The sequence below is a fragment of the Orbicella franksi genome, chromosome 1 (assembly GCF_964199315.1).
Source record: "Orbicella franksi chromosome 1, jaOrbFran1.1, whole genome shotgun sequence".
Lineage (NCBI taxonomy): Eukaryota > Metazoa > Cnidaria > Anthozoa > Scleractinia > Merulinidae > Orbicella > Orbicella franksi.
This window is the reverse complement of record NC_138145.1, coordinates 23,432,939-23,452,677: the sequence shown is the minus strand read 5'-3', so window position 1 is coordinate 23,452,677 and position 19,739 is coordinate 23,432,939. Positions and strand designations below refer to the sequence as shown.

General features: G+C 36.6%; 1 protein-coding gene across 8 annotated transcripts; it reads left to right on the top strand.

Annotated features, from left to right (window-relative positions):
- The first annotated feature begins 101 nt into the window (after window positions 1-101).
- LOC145478995 (uncharacterized) lies at window positions 102-19,508 on the top strand. Of its 8 annotated transcripts, XR_014048356.1 has the most exons (8): window positions 102-1,136; window positions 1,245-1,304; window positions 2,824-2,884; window positions 4,315-4,406; window positions 4,495-4,605; window positions 6,005-6,100; window positions 9,147-9,191; window positions 17,609-19,508. XR_014048356.1 is itself a non-coding variant. In XM_081457235.1 (4 exons), exons 1-4 carry the CDS (start codon window positions 928-930, stop codon window positions 4,324-4,326), a joined length of 342 nt encoding a protein of 113 aa, XP_081313361.1. In that variant the 5' UTR covers window positions 102-927; the 3' UTR covers window positions 4,327-5,991. The 8 variants fall into 8 exon arrangements, 1 of the variants encoding a protein (XP_081313361.1); XR_014048358.1 differs by lacking the exon at window positions 4,495-4,605; XR_014048355.1 differs by having other exon boundaries at window positions 4,315-4,605.
- Window positions 19,509-19,739: the final 231 nt, after the last annotated feature.

The following is a 19,739-nucleotide window of genomic DNA, read 5'->3' as shown; positions in this document are numbered from 1 at the left end:
AATAATAATAATCACTTTATTTAAGTGTCCATGTATTTAGCACTAAATAAATGTGCTAATTGGGGACACTTTAAATAAATAAACAAATATTTCAAATATAACATAAACTATTAAGAATCCCAACTGGTGGGTGGCTGACCAGTTGGCTATTTACACAACGCGGCCGAGGAGTTGAACTCGGGGCTAGTCGACTTTGTTAGCGTGAGATGGCAAACGCCATTACAACCAGGTTGGAGAGATTTAGCAGTGCGATAGAATTCTTCGTTCTTGTAGCTTTCTTCAATTCAGGGTAAGCCACGAGAGGAATTATCGCGCGTTTTGCCCTCGCGTGCTAACAAATTCAAGTTGTTATTATTTGTAAAAATGCCTAATGGCTGACTATCTAAAGATCATCTAACTACCTATAAATTTGCTGCCAAGAGGTACGAAGAGGGAGGTTCGGTCTGGTCACAACAGACTTCAACTAAAATATCAATCGTGAAGGCATGAATGAAAGTAGATGAAAACAACCCTGGGGAGAGGTTCTCCCTCAAGCCTACCTGGGACAACGTTACGGAATATGTGAGCATTTATCGTCGAATCATAATCTGTCTCAGGCATTGACCGCCGGCTTGCCTGCGAAGTTGAACTGAGTTCAACTTCGTACGCAAGCCGGTGATTGTCGGCGATGAAAATATTTTATGTGAACATCATTTGCGGACGCAAAGACGATTCCATCCATATTTAAGGGTGGAATGGTTGAGGATTGCGCCCATTCGATCTGCATTTCGCGCAAATTTCAGTGACTTGTCGGCGACCCATCGCAGATGCGCAGGGGACCCACTGGAACAGATCGCCGAACATTTTCAGTTGCAGCCGGCGACTACGTCGCAGGTAGATCTGCGGGATATATATGAGAACCAGGCTTTATATGGGTTATATGGGTATATGCGTCCGCAAAAGGTATATGGTTTTTCAGCCGTTTTGGTCATAAATAGGGTATCAAATATGGATTACGGGCGAATATTGTCACGACACCAACTCGCGCGGGTAACGCGCGAGATGAGTGAACGCTCCCAGCATGCTTTGCAACAACAGTTCGGCCATGTTGTTGAACCGCGAAAGTTGAACGAGGCGGAGAAAAGGCGGACTAACAGGTTAATTTGTTCTTATTCGCTGTGTATTTAGTACCTTTACTTGTAGTGCTTTCATGCTTGTTCGTATTGAGGACTTTCTCCTTATCAGTGAACCTGTTGTATATTCAGGGAAGAACTTCGCTTGGAGCTGGAGAGCTTTGTTGGCGAGCGATTGAACTCGGATCGCAGGTACACTGTAAGCTTTTTGGACAAACAAAATATATTTGATTTATTTACATTGTTAACTGTAGTAATATGTATTTCTTCCCCTTTTGATCGGGTTCCAGCTTGCTTCTAAGTCTTCCCTCAGCTTGAAACATCATCATGTATGTCCCCCCGCCGTATATGTATTTTCGTGAGTGTTGCCTCCCTCCCCCCCAACCGGCGGTATCTTTAGTATTCTCGCGAGTGTTGCCCCCCCCCCCCCCACACAGAAGACAAGATCAGCAAAATAGAATATCTACATATCTGCCTTAGAAGGTGAATAATTTTATCTCAGATGAATTATTTGTCTTTGTTTAACCATAACGAGGTTTTTTAGAGTAATAATTTATTATTTATCTGGAGTGAGACAACACCTGGCAATTAAGCTTATGTGTAAACTGCTATATGTTTTGGAAATTAATTTAATTGAAATGCTTTTACTTGTAATGTACATATTTGTATCAGTCAATTTGAAACCACTTCATCCCCTCCCTATGCCCACAGGGGTGGGGATACTCCCAGAAAAATTGGGTGGGGGCACTTCTGAAAGGTAAAGCTTGCAAGCAATATTACCATTTCAGCCAATTTTTTATCAAGATAGAATAAATTTTGCCAACTACCATATGTATTCTACTTGTTTTCTCTAGGATTTTTCTTGATGCTGATTTATTATCTGATATTTTTTGCGTGAGTTGTCTGTAGTTGCCAACTGCCAAATGAATGATTTCTTATCCAAAATTAACATCTGCTTAAGAGCAAATTCCCACGAAAATCAAACAAAATCAAATTTCTTCGGCAAGGCTAGAAAACTCAAATTCGCTCGTCTTTTGCATATAGCTAGCCCCTAACAAGAGTGCAAACAGGCTGTAGTTTTTTTCCTTGAAATACAGTAGTTTTGTCTCTCAGAGAAAAGCGACGTTTACGATTTAACTTTCAGACTCAATTTCATGCAATTTAGCGAGTCCCAACTGGGCTGAAAATCGACCATTTTCATTCAATTCGCATTTCGCAACTATTGAGCGCAGAAAAGTTGTAATACAACCAGCTTATTGCAGAACTATTCCTTGTCTAAAAAAGGATGATTTCAAGAATAATGGATTAATCTAATTATTAAACCAGAGTGTTCTCCAGTATTGAGTTAGTCAGTCAGTGAAAAGAATTGTCATTTTGACCATGTGCCATGTATTGGAATTCCAAAAGATTTTAGATTCTAACTGTACTAGGATAGATGTTTCAATATATGTAAAGTTCAGTTTGGGCAAATGATTAGGCACTCTTCAAAAAATTATTCAAAATCATTCACAAAAGACACAAAATCACGCCAGCAGCTTCCGAGTGCGTGACCAAAAGTATTAACATCGTATCAGCATTTTACTTTAGCTCGAAATGTCAGCATTACCAAGCAGTATAAATGACATACACATAATAATAGCATGTTGAGCTACCTCGGTTTGTAATATCCTGAATCTTGCAAACTGATTCTTTCCCTGCATATAATTTTCAGCGGCGTTCTTGTCAGTACTCATATGATATCCGACTTTGAAGAAAAACAAGTTCCATGTACAGTATGTATCATCTATTTGTGTTTATTTTTCCAAGCAAAGACAATCTTCATAGTTCCCAACAACCTAAAGAGTTGGACACTTTTGCGAGTTTATCTGCATAGTTTGCCTCCAAAGCTTCTTCCGGGTTTGTAGAAAACCAGACATCTAGTGCTTTTCCTTTGTCTTTAATCCACTTTAAGTTTTTTTCAGGGCGTAGTTTGTCACCTCTATCTTTATAGGCCCTGATCCAAAGAACTTCTGTTTTTCTGTTGTTTAATCTTAGGCCTGAAACCTTACTAAAATTCTCCAGAACTTGTAAAGCAGATATCCGAGATTCCTTTGAGCTGTCGAGAATAAGGGTTTTATCATCGGCATATTGGCTAGCTTTAATTTAATTTTTGGATACCATTATTCCTTTTATGGTTTCATTTTTCCGAACTTTTTAGGAAGAACTTTGACCCCAAGAATGAAGAGGTAGGCGAAAGGGGGCAGCCCTGCCTAACTCCTCTTTCAAGTTTAAAAAAAACAATCAGTGGACCACCCATTGTTTAGAACGCAGCTCTTTATGTTGTTATAACAGATAATTATTAATCCATTTGATCATTGAGGGACCAAAGTTAAACTGTTGAAAGGTTTTTTTAATTAAGGCCCACTCCACATTATCAAAGGCTTTCTCAAAGTCTAAAAAAAGTAATGATTCAGGAATGTTTTTAGCCTCCGCAAAATTGATGACTCCATCAATTAGTCTAATGTTATCTCCAATAAAGTGGCCTTTCATAAATCCAGTTTGGTCGCTATTTACCAGCTATGATAGTACTTTCTTGAGGTGGTTAGCAAGAGCTTTGGCCACAATCTTATAGTCGCAATTAAGTAAGGTAATTGGGCACCAGTTTTTAATAAGAAATGGTTCTGCATCTTTTTTTGGAATGAGTTTAAATTATTCCTCGTCTTTGAGTCACTGAGAACTGGCCCTTTTGGTACACGTAGTTGATTGAGGTTACCAAGTAGTCAGAGATGTCGTTCCAAAAGATTTTTTTTTTCTACAGGAATAACCTCTGAACCTGGTGTTTTTTCTGGTTCCATACTTTTCAATGCTTGTAGACACTCTGATTTGCTTAGCAAGCCTTCACACCTGTCTTTTTCATCTGCATTTAGGATATTTGTGTCCTCAAAAAAATTAAAATTATTTTGTCTGCTTGTCTGCCCTTCAGCTGTAAATGTTAATGTAACCCTTGATAACAAAATGTGTTCATTCATTTGGTAATTTTTTTATTAACACTTAAAAATTTTCCCTTGTGGTAGGGTAAATTGCAACACATTTCACAAATCAGTGACCTGACAGAGAGATAAATGACAGAGAAATAAATGTAACCAAAGAGATGAAGGAGTAAAGTGCTGGCACCTCACTCTGAATAATTAGTGATCTGTCATGTTATATTTATTAATTGCAGTGGTGGATCTAGGGGAGGGGCCTGGGGAGCCTAGGCCTCCCTTATTTTGGGCAAAAAAAGAAGAAATCACAGGAGGAAGAAAAGCCAGCAGGGCAAGCAAAACAAACCTCCCCCCCCCCCCCCTTAGCTCAAGGTCTGGATCCGCCACTGAATTGTCACTGTATATTTATTTTCCATCAGTGATCACATGTGATACATGTAGCTGACTACAGTGGGTGGCCCAACTGTGAAAACTTGCATCGACTTGCATGCAAATTTGATCTTGACCAAAGTGAGCGCAAGTCATTGCAGGTCAGCGCAAATGCACTCAAGGCCTGGCCAAACAAATTCGCAAGTAGACCCAAGTTTTGAGCTTGCCTCTACTTGTGGGTCTGTTTGGCCAGGGCTTTGCTTTTAGAATGTACTTTCATAGGGGTATCATTACCTCATATGCACAAAATGTTATAATAAGCTTAATATTTGGCCAATTCATTTTAAATTTGGACTTCAAAAGGATCTTTGAGAGATCTTCACAATGGAAGCATAACATCATACCCCCCTCCTGAATCAGACTTGATTAACCACCCCTCAAGTTTTTGAAACTTGTTTGCTTTACAAGTTTACGGTCAAGTGAATATCTGATAAAAATCTACACACCCAGAGCGGCAAATTAAGGTATTGTTTAAGGGTATACCCAATATATACAAGGACAGTATTTTTGCATGATTTGCAGACTCCTCAATTCAATTTGTGACATCTTGTATGTCTGTTTTGGTGATTTAGGACATATCCCAAATAATACCTTTCAACTGCTTTCATTTTAGAAAAATAAGATTTTTCTCCAGGGCTTAAAAAGGGTTGAGGGTTAAGTTAATCATTTTGTATAGGTTATAGTGACTACATATATGTTCATGTTAAATAAATCTTGCACATAACTCAAATTATTCTTAATCCCGTGGTTATTGCCATTTCGTCATGTTAGTCTAGTACAGTGGAACACTACCTTACGGTCACCTTGTTATTATGCCACATTTTTTTTGTCCTGGTAAAACGCCCATACATTTTTCTCAGAGAAAAACCCTGTAAATGCGTCCAGCGCTTTAATACGGCCAACTGCCACATTTTGAAATCCCAGCCTGTACATGTATAATCCTTTACAATCTTGCCCTGTTTAAATGGCCACTCGGCCAGTTATGTAGTAATGGTTTAAACCTAGGAGCATCAGTAGTTTGTATAGTGTGATTGTCTGAGTGAGGGTTATGTTCATCTTTCCAATCTAAATATTGTATGAACTGATTGAAGTTTCAATTTTTTTAAAAATTTTATCTGCATTCCGGATGTTTATAAAAGAACAGTGGTTTAGAAGTACAACTGTGATATTAATATCTGTTACTTCTGTTAAAATGCCACTCAATTTAGACCAGTCATGAAATTTGACCCTACCCCATTAATTTAGTCAACCTGTTAATACGGCCAAATTTTCATGGCCCACTGGTGACCATATTAATGGGGTTCCATTATAGGTTCCTGGTATCCATTTATAATCCTTGGTGAAGTAAGTTACTGTTTGAGTGAAGTGCTGTGTTCAAGATCATAACTCAAAGACTTTGGGAAGGCTTCTTAATCTGGGGACCATTTCACCTGGTGTTATGCCACTAAACCATAAACATTTGTACAGTATCTAAATTTTACTATTTCTTCTTTTGGACAGCTGAAGACAAATACCTGAGGACATGACAGGAGGAGGATATTATTCACAAGCTTATTCTAGAATAGTGATTTTTGTTTTTTTGCAATCCAGGACCAGGTAAACACATGTGTTCTCATGCAATGATCAAATCAAAGCTTAACCTGGTTCCTTCAGGGGAATCCCGCAAGGGCATCCTTACAGGGTACCCAAGTCATCACATTCTACAGCAGAAAAAGAATTGAAATGCCCCACTTTTTTTTTCCTTTTTTAATTAATGCACTATTATTATAGGAATCAAAACAGTCAGGGAAATTTTCGTCTTTCAGAATCAGGGAAAGTTTAGGGAATAAATGGAGAAAATGGGAAGGTTCCCTTTTGTACTGTACCTTTGAAACAAAAGTAACTAAACCAAACTACTGAACTAACTCCATTCAAATTAAAACCTATAGCACAACACACTTACAATAAGTGACCACCAAACTAACGAAGAACAGACACTACTCAAATTATACCAACAACTACAGTACTTGCCCCTACAGTAGTCACTATGGTATTTCTTGGCCTCAACAGAACTCATACGATGTTCTTCAACCAGCCTCAACACAACTTTACCATAACTGATCAGTCACTGATTACTACCTTTTCATAATGGCTTGACAGGTTCTCAAAGCATCAGTGCTTTCACACTAGACAAACTACTTAATGATACTTGTCCGCTTTTTTTCTTTGTGGTTGGCAACTTGACAGCTGTTCCATTGGGCACCTCAGAATGGGACATACTGTAGTGTATTCCTCAACCCCCCACCCCCACTCTCCAACCTCTTCATGATTCACTATTATTTCCCAGGGTTTCCCAGGTTAAGGATTAGTTTTGAGTTGATCATTGCATTCCTTGATGTAAACCAAGTTCTGCTTTAATTTTGAAATACCACAGACATGTAAGTAATTTAAAATGCTTTCACTGACTCAGTAAGTAGATTAGTTTTAAAGTGGATAACATTTCATTTGGTTATATTTTATGTTTTTACTGTATTTCCTCTTTGAAACCCTGTTGGACTTCATGATTTTTTGCCCATACATGTATGTAAGAAGGGGAAGTTCTTTGGAGGAAGGGCTTAAAAGTAACATCAAATATTAAAACTGCAATTTGCAGGTTGAAAAGGGGATTTGGAAAGACTTCCTTATTAGAATGGAGACTCGATATAATCAATACTTCCAATTCAAAGTTCTTGGATTGTACAAAACAATTATTAGATGATCTGTATAAATTTGTTGTTGACACCACTAGGAAATTCTGTCCTTTTTGACCTCAACGGGAAGGGCTTAGAAATTTATGGCTGAAAGAGTGCTGAGCTGCTGTTTCATTGCTACACTGTAATATGATCACCCACCATATGGATCTAAACAGGAAAAAGAAGGAGATTGGGGCTAATTATAAGTGATACTGGATAGAAAGAGTTGAAAGGAAATTCAGACTAAAATTCATCATTTAACACCCCCCTCACCCTTCCTTCTCTCCTTCCAGAAATTTCAAGCAAACTGCAATTTTCATCGTTGCTGAAGATTTGGAAGGAAAATTGTACTGGGCCAGGGGTTGGGTTGGTGTCCTTATACAGATGGGCCTAAGGATCAGTAGAAGAAATTGTCCTGTGATAATGTTCTGAGAAATACGTGTACATGTACCCCTGATTGGTTTCACATTCTAGACAACACCCTGCTATTTAGATCATTATAATCAAAAATAGATTGGCATGGGTTTAATAAGGGGGAGGGAAGAGTCTTGCCAGTTCATAGGTGCATGTAACAAAGTGCATCTGGGGTTATGTACATTGTATGCTTTCTTGCAGGCCTTCAGAAAAAAACGACAAAACTTCAATTTCTTATAGTTGAAGGGTTGCAGATAAACTTTAAGGCAGGTTGTCAAGAAGGAATTCTGTGGATGGGTCAATAAATCTTTGACAGAGTTGGAGAGAATATTTTTTTATTTTGGCGGGAGGGGGGGAGGGGGAGGGGGAGGTGGGGCTGGAGGGTATAATTCTGCTTTTATCCCTGATAGGGGTACTGAACAACAAGTAAAAATAAATGGGCACGTTGGACTCTTTACAGAAGGAAGGGGCCAATTGAGGAAATACAGTAATTTTTCAGGAGAGTGAGAACACTTCTGAATGTAGATGCCCTATCATTTCATTCATTCTTGTTCTACACGTTCATGTTTATTTTAAAATATTTCTGCAGTCCAATTGTAACTAGTGAAAAATGAAACTAGGCATCAGAAGTGAAGAGAGGTTTTTCAACTTAAAAAACGTCACTCCAAAAAGCTTACTTTTTTTGTCTTCGCCTATAGCAGGTAAACATTCAGGTTTTTTCTTTCACTGAAGTTTCAGCCTCTGAAGTGCCTGCTATCCTGAAGAAATTTGTCTCGAAAGAAGCGACTTCAGAGGCCGCCATTTTGAAACTGTACTTGGCAGCCAGGCCGTGTTTATGTAACGTCATTCCGTCCGACTTGAAATTGGCGGGAAGGAGAAAATCTGCAACTGACTTGCATCAAAATGTTTTTTTCCAAGCGATTATCCACTTCACTATCTTCAATGCTGTCATTTCCGAGTCTGGAGCATGTTTGGCTCAAAATAACAGGGAGTTTACGAAACCACGACGGCAACGGCAATGGGAACGTCACTGAACAAAAGAATTAATGAGCAGAACAATGGCTGTGCTCGTGTGTCATAATTCTTGGTACATTTCTTTGCCGTCCTTTGCAAGACAACAACGTGAAAGGACCAAATTTTGCGTTGTCTGGAGAACTTGAACCACGACGGCTAATATTTTAAATTTATATTTCCAATTTATCGCTGTGTTCCGGATTTAGTTTTGCGATAGTTTTGACAGTGATAAACCAAGTAAATGACTTTAGAGTATCGCGAGATTCGTAGGTAAAATATAAATCCATTTTTTAATCGACGTTGTCCTCGGCGTCGCCGTCGTGGTTTCGCAAACTCCCTAGTATGGCTCAAGAGCAGCCATAACCCAGAGTGGTAGTTTAAAGGCTTGTCGGAAGCCATTTGGACAAAATCTCTTGGACGGAATGATGCAACGGAAATGCAGCCTGGCTGCTGAGTACTGTTCAAATTGGGGTAACCGTGTCAAATTTTGGGCTTCTTTGCAGACGATTTTCATAAGGAAAACCTGCACTTCAGAGGCTGAAACTTCGGTGAGTGGCTAAACTTAGTGCGAGGTTTTTATTAGCATTGACAAAAGATATACGTGACCGCCTCCTTTAACCATTTCAAAACAACAAGAGACTTCAGTTTGCAGTCCAATGAATTTTTTTTGACATGCTGAACAAAAACTCTGTTGTTGTGGCCACCGTGTCTTGATAAATTAATTGCTAAGAAAGTGAATATAATTTGGCAAATTGATAATTGAGTAACTGCTAAATTGAAGACTCCTTATCAAAACATGTGAAGGACTGATTGATTTTAGCAGTGGTTGTTACAGTCTGTAATCTTTTTTGAAGAATTCTTTGTTTATGTTTATTCACATTATTATTCACATTCTTCTCTGAGGTATTATCCACTTTCAACAAATTTATTTAGAATGCATGTTATTGTTTGTGAAGTCTGTTAGTTTTCATTTGACCTCTGTTTGGCTATGCATGTCTGTGGTATTTGTAGTTACTGTACAGTGGCCCATTGATAAAAATATGACTCCACCATTCAGTTTATTTATTAACACTTATCCCTTCAGCATGAGTTTGAAAACAATACATTTTGCAAGTTACCCAAATGTGCAAAATACTTGGAAATTATGACGGCTGGCAATGAAAAAGTTTGAAATATTTTGCTTTGTTCAATCTGTTAATCACCAGTTAAGTGCAATGTGCAAGTGTTAAAATGAATTGTTAATGAATTTAAAAAAATAATAGTGACTGCACTTTGGTATTCAAAAGTTATACAGGGCAGGGAGACGAGTGTTTTCAAGTTCCAAGATGTTAATTGTGTATCACCTCAATCAAAGAGACTTAGTTTCGATTTCTACTGAGTCCAATTACTTTGACAGTAAGGCTTTATCAAAACGACTTATTGATCAGTAGAAAATGAAAATGGTGATTCCACTTTGCTATTCAGTGGTTTTATCCTTTGTTTTTTTATGGAGTTCAAAAACGTCTTGCGAGTTTTAAAAAAGATTTAATTTTCATTTCTTTCAAACTCTCATTACTTTGACTATACAGATTTATTACAATGCATTATTGATGAATTTAAAAATCAAAATTGGAATTTCACTGTGATTCAGGTATTTTATTTCTTTTTGAAACTAAACCCTCTTAACTTTGTTTGAACTTTTGCTGAAGTGATAAGTACAAAATAAATGTCAATTACCTGTTCTATTTATTAATCCCTTTGAAATTAGGTTATGAAGTCTTGGTTGTTTTATGGTCCAGAACTCGTGGAAAATCTATGAAAATAATTACACCCCATTAGGGTTGTGTTTCAAGTGAAGTCTCTTGACAAAACAATATGGGCCATTGTAAAGTTTGTGATATGAGGGTACAAGGAAATCGCTGCTGAATTGCAATGTATGTTAGAAAGCTCTCAGAACCACAAAGACGCACTACTTGAGGATATAGCTGTCTACATTTCGATACAATATAATCGCGAAGTCATATTTACAGATTCTCTTGAAATATTGCAAAATTCTTTACTATAAATTTACACTTACCGAGAAAAAAATTAAAAAGGCACTTAATTTTTTGAGGATTTAGCCGTCTCTAAACTTGGATACAATTTAATTTGTAATTCATGTTAAGGATTTTCTAGAAATAGTTGAAACTTCTTAAAATTATTTGAAAATTTACAATTACAACGAAAGTTAAAAACATGCATTTAATTTCGTTGAGGATGTAGCCGTCTCCAAAGTTGGATACTATTTTAATCTTTAATTCATATTTTACAAAATTAATTGTCTTGAATCATTGCAAAATTCTTAAAATTATTTGGAAATTTACTATCACAATTTGAAGCTGCATTAAATTATCCAGTCGTTGTTTTTGTAATCCCGTTTATAGTGCGTCTTTTTGTTTAATACCTCATTTCATTGCTCTATTTGTGAGGAACAAAATGTGCTTAGTTGCTCAGTTGGGAAAATGGCTTTTCCGGATTATTGTATTTTTCGGGACCAACGCTTTTGACATCAACATCGGGCAAAAAAGTCATTGTCGCGTTCCGCGCGTTTTTAAAGAATTTTCTTTTACATGCTGAAATTTTATCGCAACGTTTGTTGTTTATTTTCAAGGAGCTACAGTGAATTACAGGTTCATCTCTCTTAAATTCGAGGGGATTTTCAATCACGCTTGCTTCTATTAAATTAGGACAGCCTAATTGGAGTTTTTGATGTTAGCGCCTGAGAATTGTCCAGATTTCTGTCACCAAATTATAGCGTGACATGCGTCACGCTGACGTTAAGACGTTCTTTGACAGTTACGCAAAGTGTGAATAGGGAAGGGCCAACTTATGTCAAAGTCGACTTCCTGAGCAACTAAGTACAGTTTGCAACTCGCAAATACTAAATACGCGAAAACACAATAGAAGTACAATGAGAGTTTTATGGCAGCATTGTTTTAAGTAGTGGTTTTCTTTAGAGCAGAACTTGGTTTGTGGTCCTCTTATTCGGTGTAATCTCTTACGCAAGTAATCTTTTAATGTTTTCGATGGCGGCGTGACAAGTGCGTTGTAGGAAACATTGGGTCATTTATCATACCGTGCAACAGATAGTATTTATGCAAAACAGTTGCTACAGCGATTGGAGAAAGTTGGAACTTAGTTCTACTTTCTGTAACCATTGAAGCGACTTGTTCTGCAAACGTTTTGTCCGTTGCGCGTTGTGTTACACGGCTCGATGTTTCATTAACTTGTCACGCCGTTTTCGAGAAGATTGCGGGACGAGTTGCGTGACAGATTACACTGTATACCGGGACTAGTCATGGACGCAAGTGTTTACCTGGTTAGTTAAGATGGACTGCTGGTAAAAACGACAACACACGATACTGTCTCTTTGCTTCTTTATTTGCGTTTTTATTGTGTTAAAAAAAAAATTAAAAAATCTAGCCGATCTTGTCCCTGCTTGTCGGGTTGTTTTCACTCTACTCTGAGTTTAAGTGTGTCTTCTGTTCCTCATTAATATTCCAACGTTAAAATCCTGGTTTGTTTATCTGCTCCGCCATCTTTGATTACGACACTTGACCACTTAAATGATATGGCCGTTTGCTCTCAAGTGAAAATGGCATAATGAGAGAAGTGAGAGTTTCCTCCCCATGCCTCCTCGGTTTCACTCAACTACGTCATAATACCACACCATTTGAATTGGAATTTTTATTAGTTTTGAGAGCCGTAAGTAATGCGCGAAAAAAAATTAAGGCCAAAATAGTAAAATTTAAGGTGTGTGTTCCAAGCACTGTATCTAGAAATTTCCGTTGGAGGGTCAAGGAAAACTGGAGCGCTAAAGTTCAAGTCATCTTTAGTAATTTCCATGGATGCCAAGAAAAGAATCCAACGCAAAAAATCATTGATCTGACTTGCCGACCAAACCTCCCGCCGACTGTCCTCTCACAAACTTTACCAAAAGAACACAAGTCACTCGAAACTCTACGTCCAAGCTGATACAAGTTTAGGAATTTTCGCCTATGTTTAAATAAGATCAAAGTTAAAGCGATGAAAGATTAGTAATTTGTTTTCAGGTTTAAGCGTATTTTGCTAAAGGAAATAAATACTAATGCGAAAGCAAACGGGCGATTTTCGTACGTTCATATCACCTAGAATTGCGTTGACTTTGTTTTGATATTTAATTTCAGTTATTTAAAGTCGATCGAGTGTAATTTGTACAAAAAAATCCAAATATTTTTCGAAAGAATCGTAGTTTAAATATTCATAGTAAATCTTATTAATTAAATATTCACAGTTAAAATCGTCTTTAAAAAAGGCAAACACGGTGGAATTTTGAAATTTATTTGTGCTTTTGTCATTGTTAATCTTGGCTTTGAATAACATTAAACAACGAAGTATCCTCGGACAGGGCAGTTAGTCGGAAGAGTCGACGTAAACCGAGCGGCAAAAACGGCCCGACGAAAGGTTTTACCGCTCGGTTTACTTCGTCTCGTCACGATTACCTGCCGCTGCATCCCCGAGAATAACAACGAAGTTGAGCAAGTATTAGAAATTAAAAAAAACCATGAGAAACGTTTTCTAGGTTTAGTTTGTTTAAAAAGTACAGATGAACAGTTGGCCTACGAAATTAAAAAAAAAAACACGAAATATATGCTTGGTTTTATAAGTTGAATTTATAGTTTTGGAATGCAATATTCATAATTAGCTTACAGTTTTGTACTTAGTCAAAAAATAAAGTTTCCGCGGTAAATCTCAGGTTTTGGAAATTAAAATGAGCAATTGGCTTAAGTTTAGTGGAAAAAAATTAAATACCAATTTCAAGATTAAGTAAATTAAAGAGGACAAGATAAACAGCCGTACAAAATTCATATCGAACTATGGATATGTTTGGTTACAAAAAAAGTTTACGAGGTTAGTTAAACGTTTTGGAAGTAAAAATGAACAATTGGCCTACACTTTGAACTTTGATCACGGAAATGTAACTATATGTTTAGTAGCTAAGGGTGCGTTCCTTTGGGGTGATCTGGATCAGGATCAGTGAGCCAAGATCACTCGGATCATGGTGCATCAAAGGAACCGATGAATCCGTGACAAGAGTGGATTCATGGCTCCTCTGATGCACCACGATCCACGTGATCTTGGATCACTGATCCTAATCCAGATCACCCCAAAGAAACGCACCCTAAGATTAAAATTTTCCAAAAAGAAGCCTCCTTCATAGGCGTTATTTGTATCGTCACGCAACACTCCTAGAAGATATGTTGCGTGACCACTCAAGTAACGCCAGCGCGGGACACTGCTTTTGAGTTCTTTTAGGTTAACTAATTCCTGGAGTTAGAAGAAAAAGCCAAAGTTGTAATTCCAGATAACTTTAATTTATATTTTAAGTGGTTAATGTTCTTAATTTTTCTTTGAACTGTGGACTGATAGTGTTAATAAATTCTGTTCTTAAGATAACTGTGACTAATTTATCTTTATTCGATACCTAATTTGTTTTTATCTTCAGAATTTAGACGAAAAGAAAATTATTATTTTTAATTAAGAAAAGCCCTAAACGAGAATCAGCTCTTTCAGACGAATCCCAGATGACTATCAGCTCAATCTAGTGTCGCTTGTGAAATTCCAGTCAAGCCAGATCAGTGACCTTCATTGTTCAAAACTAACCCCAACATCCTGGAAGTGTACTACCCATGACCTGCACTAAAGCACTACAGTTTTACGTCCTCAAGAACAGAAAAATTCTAGAAACACTGATTGAAAACAAACATCTTTCAAGCCAATTGGAATAAAGGTGTGGTTTTCTGACGTAGTCAAGTAAAGCCAAAAAGACATGAAAAGCAAACCCTCACCTTCCCCCATGATGCCTTCTCCACTTGAGAGCAAACGACCACACCATCAAAGTGTCCAAGTGCCTCCATCAAAAATGAGCAGAACAAATAAACTCATCAGGATTTCTCAGTTGGAATATTGCAGAGGAACGTCAAAAACACCGTCCTCAGAGCAAGAGTTTCCACAACCCTGCAGGGACATCGATCGGCTAGATTTAAATCTGACCATTTGAGTTGTGTGTGGGTGTATGGGCCATCTCAATTCCTGAAAATAATCTGAAATATACTAAGCTCAGTGGAAAATATCAAATCCACAAAGAAAAAGCTAACAAGCTCATTAGCACAGTAAAAAAAAAACTATTCACTTGAGTTAAAAAAAAAATTATACCCTAACTAACTAGTTCTGCTATTGAATTGTACTTAAGTAGTAATAATACTTAGACATACTCAATCTGCCTTAGTTAACACTTTCTGGAGAAAAGTAAGATTAAAATGCCCGATTCCCTAAGTGGTTTTGAACTACTGAAAACTACTGCATCGAAACCCTAACGAGAATCACCATAAGGGTTAATATTCTCTCTATTATACATGTGCAGTGTGTACTATGATACCAATATTATGACTGGCTTGGAACGCCCACTAGATCTGAAGGGTCTGTTCTACACCCCTGTTCTTCTGACTATACCCACGTTTGGCCTATCTTTATCACGTTAGTGACAATGCTAATGTAAAGACCTTATGACACCAAAATTTGTAGTGTTTTCTTAGCTGAGTTAATTAGTAATTGTTTACTTCTGTGCTAATGAGCTTGCTGTGGCACCTTTAAACAAAGAAGGCAAAGAAATTATCTTAGAAAAAAAATCGTTTTCTAAAAACTGATCGAGTAAGAAATAAACATTTTGTATGACAATAAATGCATGTTAGTTATATAAATTTGTGAAATCCTACAGATTGATGTAGCATTGATTTCATAATTTCTTAATCCTACAATTGAATATACTTTAAATGCATTATTTTGGAAAATGTAGCTCAGAATTTTTTGTAATACTGATCGAGTAATAAATAATAATATTGTGTAACTATTAACACTTCAGTAAATTGAATAAATTTGTGAAGACCAGAAGATTGGTACAACATTCAATTAATAATTTCTTGATCAGCCAATCAAATTTACTTGCATTACCACAAAAGGGTAGTTTTAGGAAGCTTCCTTTGTTCAAAGGTGTTAAAAAAACAATGCCATAGTTTCAAGTAACATCATGCCATTGATCTGAGCAAAACAAAAAAAAAAAAAACTCAGTGACAAAAATGAAAATATTGCTCACCCAAAGAAAATAATTGTGATCAGTGAGAACTGAATAAGCCAATCGTTTTAGAGCATGATGCACGTTGAAACTATAAAAAATAAAAAATAAAAAAAAAAACACAAGTACAATATTTTCTTGAATACAAGTTTCCTATTGAGCAGCTACTTTCCCAAAACAAGTCTATTTGGATTAGAAAAATTATTTATTTTATTTTTGAAAGTAAACACAGGAAAAAATTTTCTCAAGAAAGCAAATAGTTTAGCATTTTGGCAACAGTATTTAAGTACAACATACATGTATATTTTTTTCAAAATCAGACAAAAATGAAGAGAACCTTAAAAGGTTTGTTATGTTGATGTTGGCAAAAGATATTGTTTTTCAACTCCAAACTCAATTTACCTTTTCCGAGGAAAACCAATGGAAGTGAACAGATTTCACCATAAAGCAGCTCAATAGGAATCTTGTGAGAACGAGAAACTAAGTTTTCATGAGCAAATAAGTGGCCTCTGTAAAATCAAACACTGTAATGGTTATATCCTGCTGTCTGACTTCTTTAGTGGTACACCAAAATGCCTGTACCTATTTTAAAAAAGTGTAACTTCAATTTCTTTTTAGGAGCTGAAATAAATTGTCGTTATAACTCGATAGGAATATTTTTAGCTTTGCCTTTAACAGCATCCTAGAATTTAAAAATGAGAATTTTTGATAAGCACTCAAAATGTCTGTACACGAGTAAAAAATAAATAAAATGGTAAATAAGTTTTGACTGTATTTTCTAGTACTGGAGGTTTTGGACAAACAATTAAGAATAAAAATTGGCGATAATAATTTTGAATGACCTTTTGATGACTGATTTATCATTTTCAAATTCGTAAAACTAAAAGTCAGATTCTTGTGAGTTCTTTATATACTAAGAATGCATGTGAAAGTCTTGTTGCATCTGATTAAAAACACTACAATGTGGAACGTAGAGAGTATTAATTAAGAACAAAATAGTTTTGCTTTGATTGAGACGGATTGAGTGTTCAGTTTAGGTTTCTTTTCTTGGATAAAGAGCATTTCATATATTATTTCTAATTGAAATATATTTTGGTCTATTTTCTGCATGGGTTTTTGAAATTTCATTGTCCGTTTTTGAATTTGACAATAATAATTGCGAAAATTTACTTTTTAAGGCAATTTTGAACAAAATGTTGGCTCTTTTTGTTTTATGTCTGTACGCATGAAATTACATTAATGAATAATGAATAATGAATAATGAATTGTATGGAAAATGTGACAAGCAAGCCACTTTATTTGCAAATGAACAACACCCACACAACACACTGGTCAGTTCAATACTCTGTTTACATACCTGCTAGTTCCATGTGCATCAAAGAGGTATTGGAATACAATGTTAAAGATCTTCAAATTGTAACTACCGTAGATAAATTTAAAGGTTGGTAATTTCTATTTTAGTTAGCTGCATATCCTGGGCTTTTAAACCTAACTATTAATAGAGTTATTGAGTAATTTTTTGGTTGATTGATTGATTGATTGATTGATTGATTGAGTCAGGAATTTCCCTTTACCGACATTGTATGATTAAAAAAGAGATCTTCGAAATAAAGCTTCTCCCCAATTTGCTCATAGACTAAAATAACAGCTGCAAAGGAGACTGCGAAACCACGTGTGCACAGGTAACTAGGAAATAAACAGAGTAATAAATTGGTATTACATTGCAAACAAATTAATGTTTACCTCTAGTAATCAAATAATTTTTCATCTCAATTGGCCCACAGCAATGTGTCGCAAATTTTGTTAAATTGAAATTTGGAAATATTGGTTTTTCAGGAGTGAGGGAAACCGGAGTACCCGGAGAAAAACCCTCAGGGCAAGGTGCACCGTGCCATCTCTGCTACTGGTAATTTGGAAATATTGGTTTATCAGGAGTGAGGGAAACCGGAGTACCCGGAGAAAAACCCTCAGGGCAAGGTGCACTGTGCCATCTCTGCTGCCGGTAACCTCAGATACCTTAATTTTCAGCTTATGAAAGTTTGTCATTCAAGGTTTGCTGTCATCCACTGTCCTTGATCCACAGTTGTCAGTCCTCAGTCCTATCCTTGCTCCTTGGTCCTCTGTTCTGAGTCCTCGGTCCTCTGTCCTCTGCTCTGGGTTGTTCTGGGTCCACAGTCCTTGATCCTGTGATCTATGCCTCCAACAACTTGCCTGCAAATCCAATATGTAACTAGTAAGTATTTTGTTTATGAATTTTGCTAAACTTGCATAAAAACAAAGTGCAAATAATTCTTTCCTCTTAAAATTTTGCTTCAGAGTCTTAAGAATTTCACAATCTCCTAAAGGATTACCCAAACATTTCTACCCCACCAATACAAACTAATTCTTAAGCAATCAATCAATGTTTTTGCCGCAGAATGTTAGCCTTGAGAAAACAAAATCTCACCACAAAGTTACAAAACTCAAATCAAAATTCTCGCTTAACCTGGTTTAGCTTAATCAGGCTTTGAACAACCCGGCCCTGAGCTTTGCTTTTAGCCTTGGCTAAATCTATATAATTATTACTGAAGTTCTGGGTGTAAAATAGCTGACATAATCCGATGCTCCTGGAACAGCTATAACAGGGTCAATGCAAAATAACCAGTTCGATATTTGCTAACATTTCGCCTTTGATATCACGTCAGGGATGTAATGCTGGCAGCATCCCTTAAAAAAAAAAAAAAAAAAACACTGCAACTCTTATTTAAGTACAACCCAAGTTAATAAGGATTGAGTCTATGTTTATTCTTGCAGTCTATGTTTATTCTGTGGAGGCATACAGTTGCCAAATGATCAAGAAGTAAAAATTTCACAATTTGCAGATGATACTGCCATAATAACTAGCAACGTGAACTCTCTTAAATCACATCTCCAAGTCATTGATTGCTTCGGAACAGTTTCAGGATTAAAATTAAACAAAAAGAAAACTAAGGCAATGTGGTTATAGGCACAATGAAACACAGCCATTCTAAGATACTGGAATTCAAAAGTACGAAGATCCAATTAAAGTATTTGGTACCTTTCTGTCATATAACCAAAATATGTTGAAGAGAACTTCATGAACAGGATTAGAGCAATGAAAACTATTGATCTACGCAACGTCCATCCTATCTGTCCCGACTTCAGTAATAAAAAATTTGCAAGCAGAGCTCTTCAATTTCTTGTGGAAAAACAAGAACTACAAAATAAAAAGATTGGCTATATGAATCAACCCCTTGCAGAAGGAGGTCTTCCCTTTGTTAACTTTCCTGCAGTAGTCAAATCTTTACGCTTAGCTTGGATAAGTAGATTTCCGAGTAATTCTTGAGACTCATGGAAAGCTATTTTGGAAATCCTGATTTAATAAGAAAATCTTTTTTATTCAAGATACCCTAAATGCTGATGGGAATTTCGTGACTTTTGAAGAATTTCAGAACAAGTTAAGTATGAAAACAAATTATCTTCATTACTTTCAACTCATGGCTGCCATCCCTTCTCATTTGAAAAAGAAAGCCAGGTCAGCTGAAGTACCTTCACATGAACAGCTACTAAATTCAACTACAGTATCCTTGATAAGTTAATGAAGATGGTGAATTTTAAGCTCGGTAATGAAATGTGCAGGTGAATTAATCAACATGACACGAGCATGGGACAAAGAAAAATTCTAAGTCCCCGACAGGAATCGAACCCATGACCTCCTGAACACCGGGCGGGAGGTCATGGGTTCGATTCCTGTCAGGGACTTAGAATTTTTCTTTGTCCCACGCTTGTGTCATGTTGATTAATTCTCCTTCACATTTCATTACTGAGCTTAAAATTCACCATCTTCATTAACTTATCACTACTCACGATGACTTCGATAGTGTTGATCCTAGCAGCATGCAGGACACCTGTCACATATGAACTCAGTTAAATGACCGTGCTCTTCATGAGTTCTCATAGCTCAGTG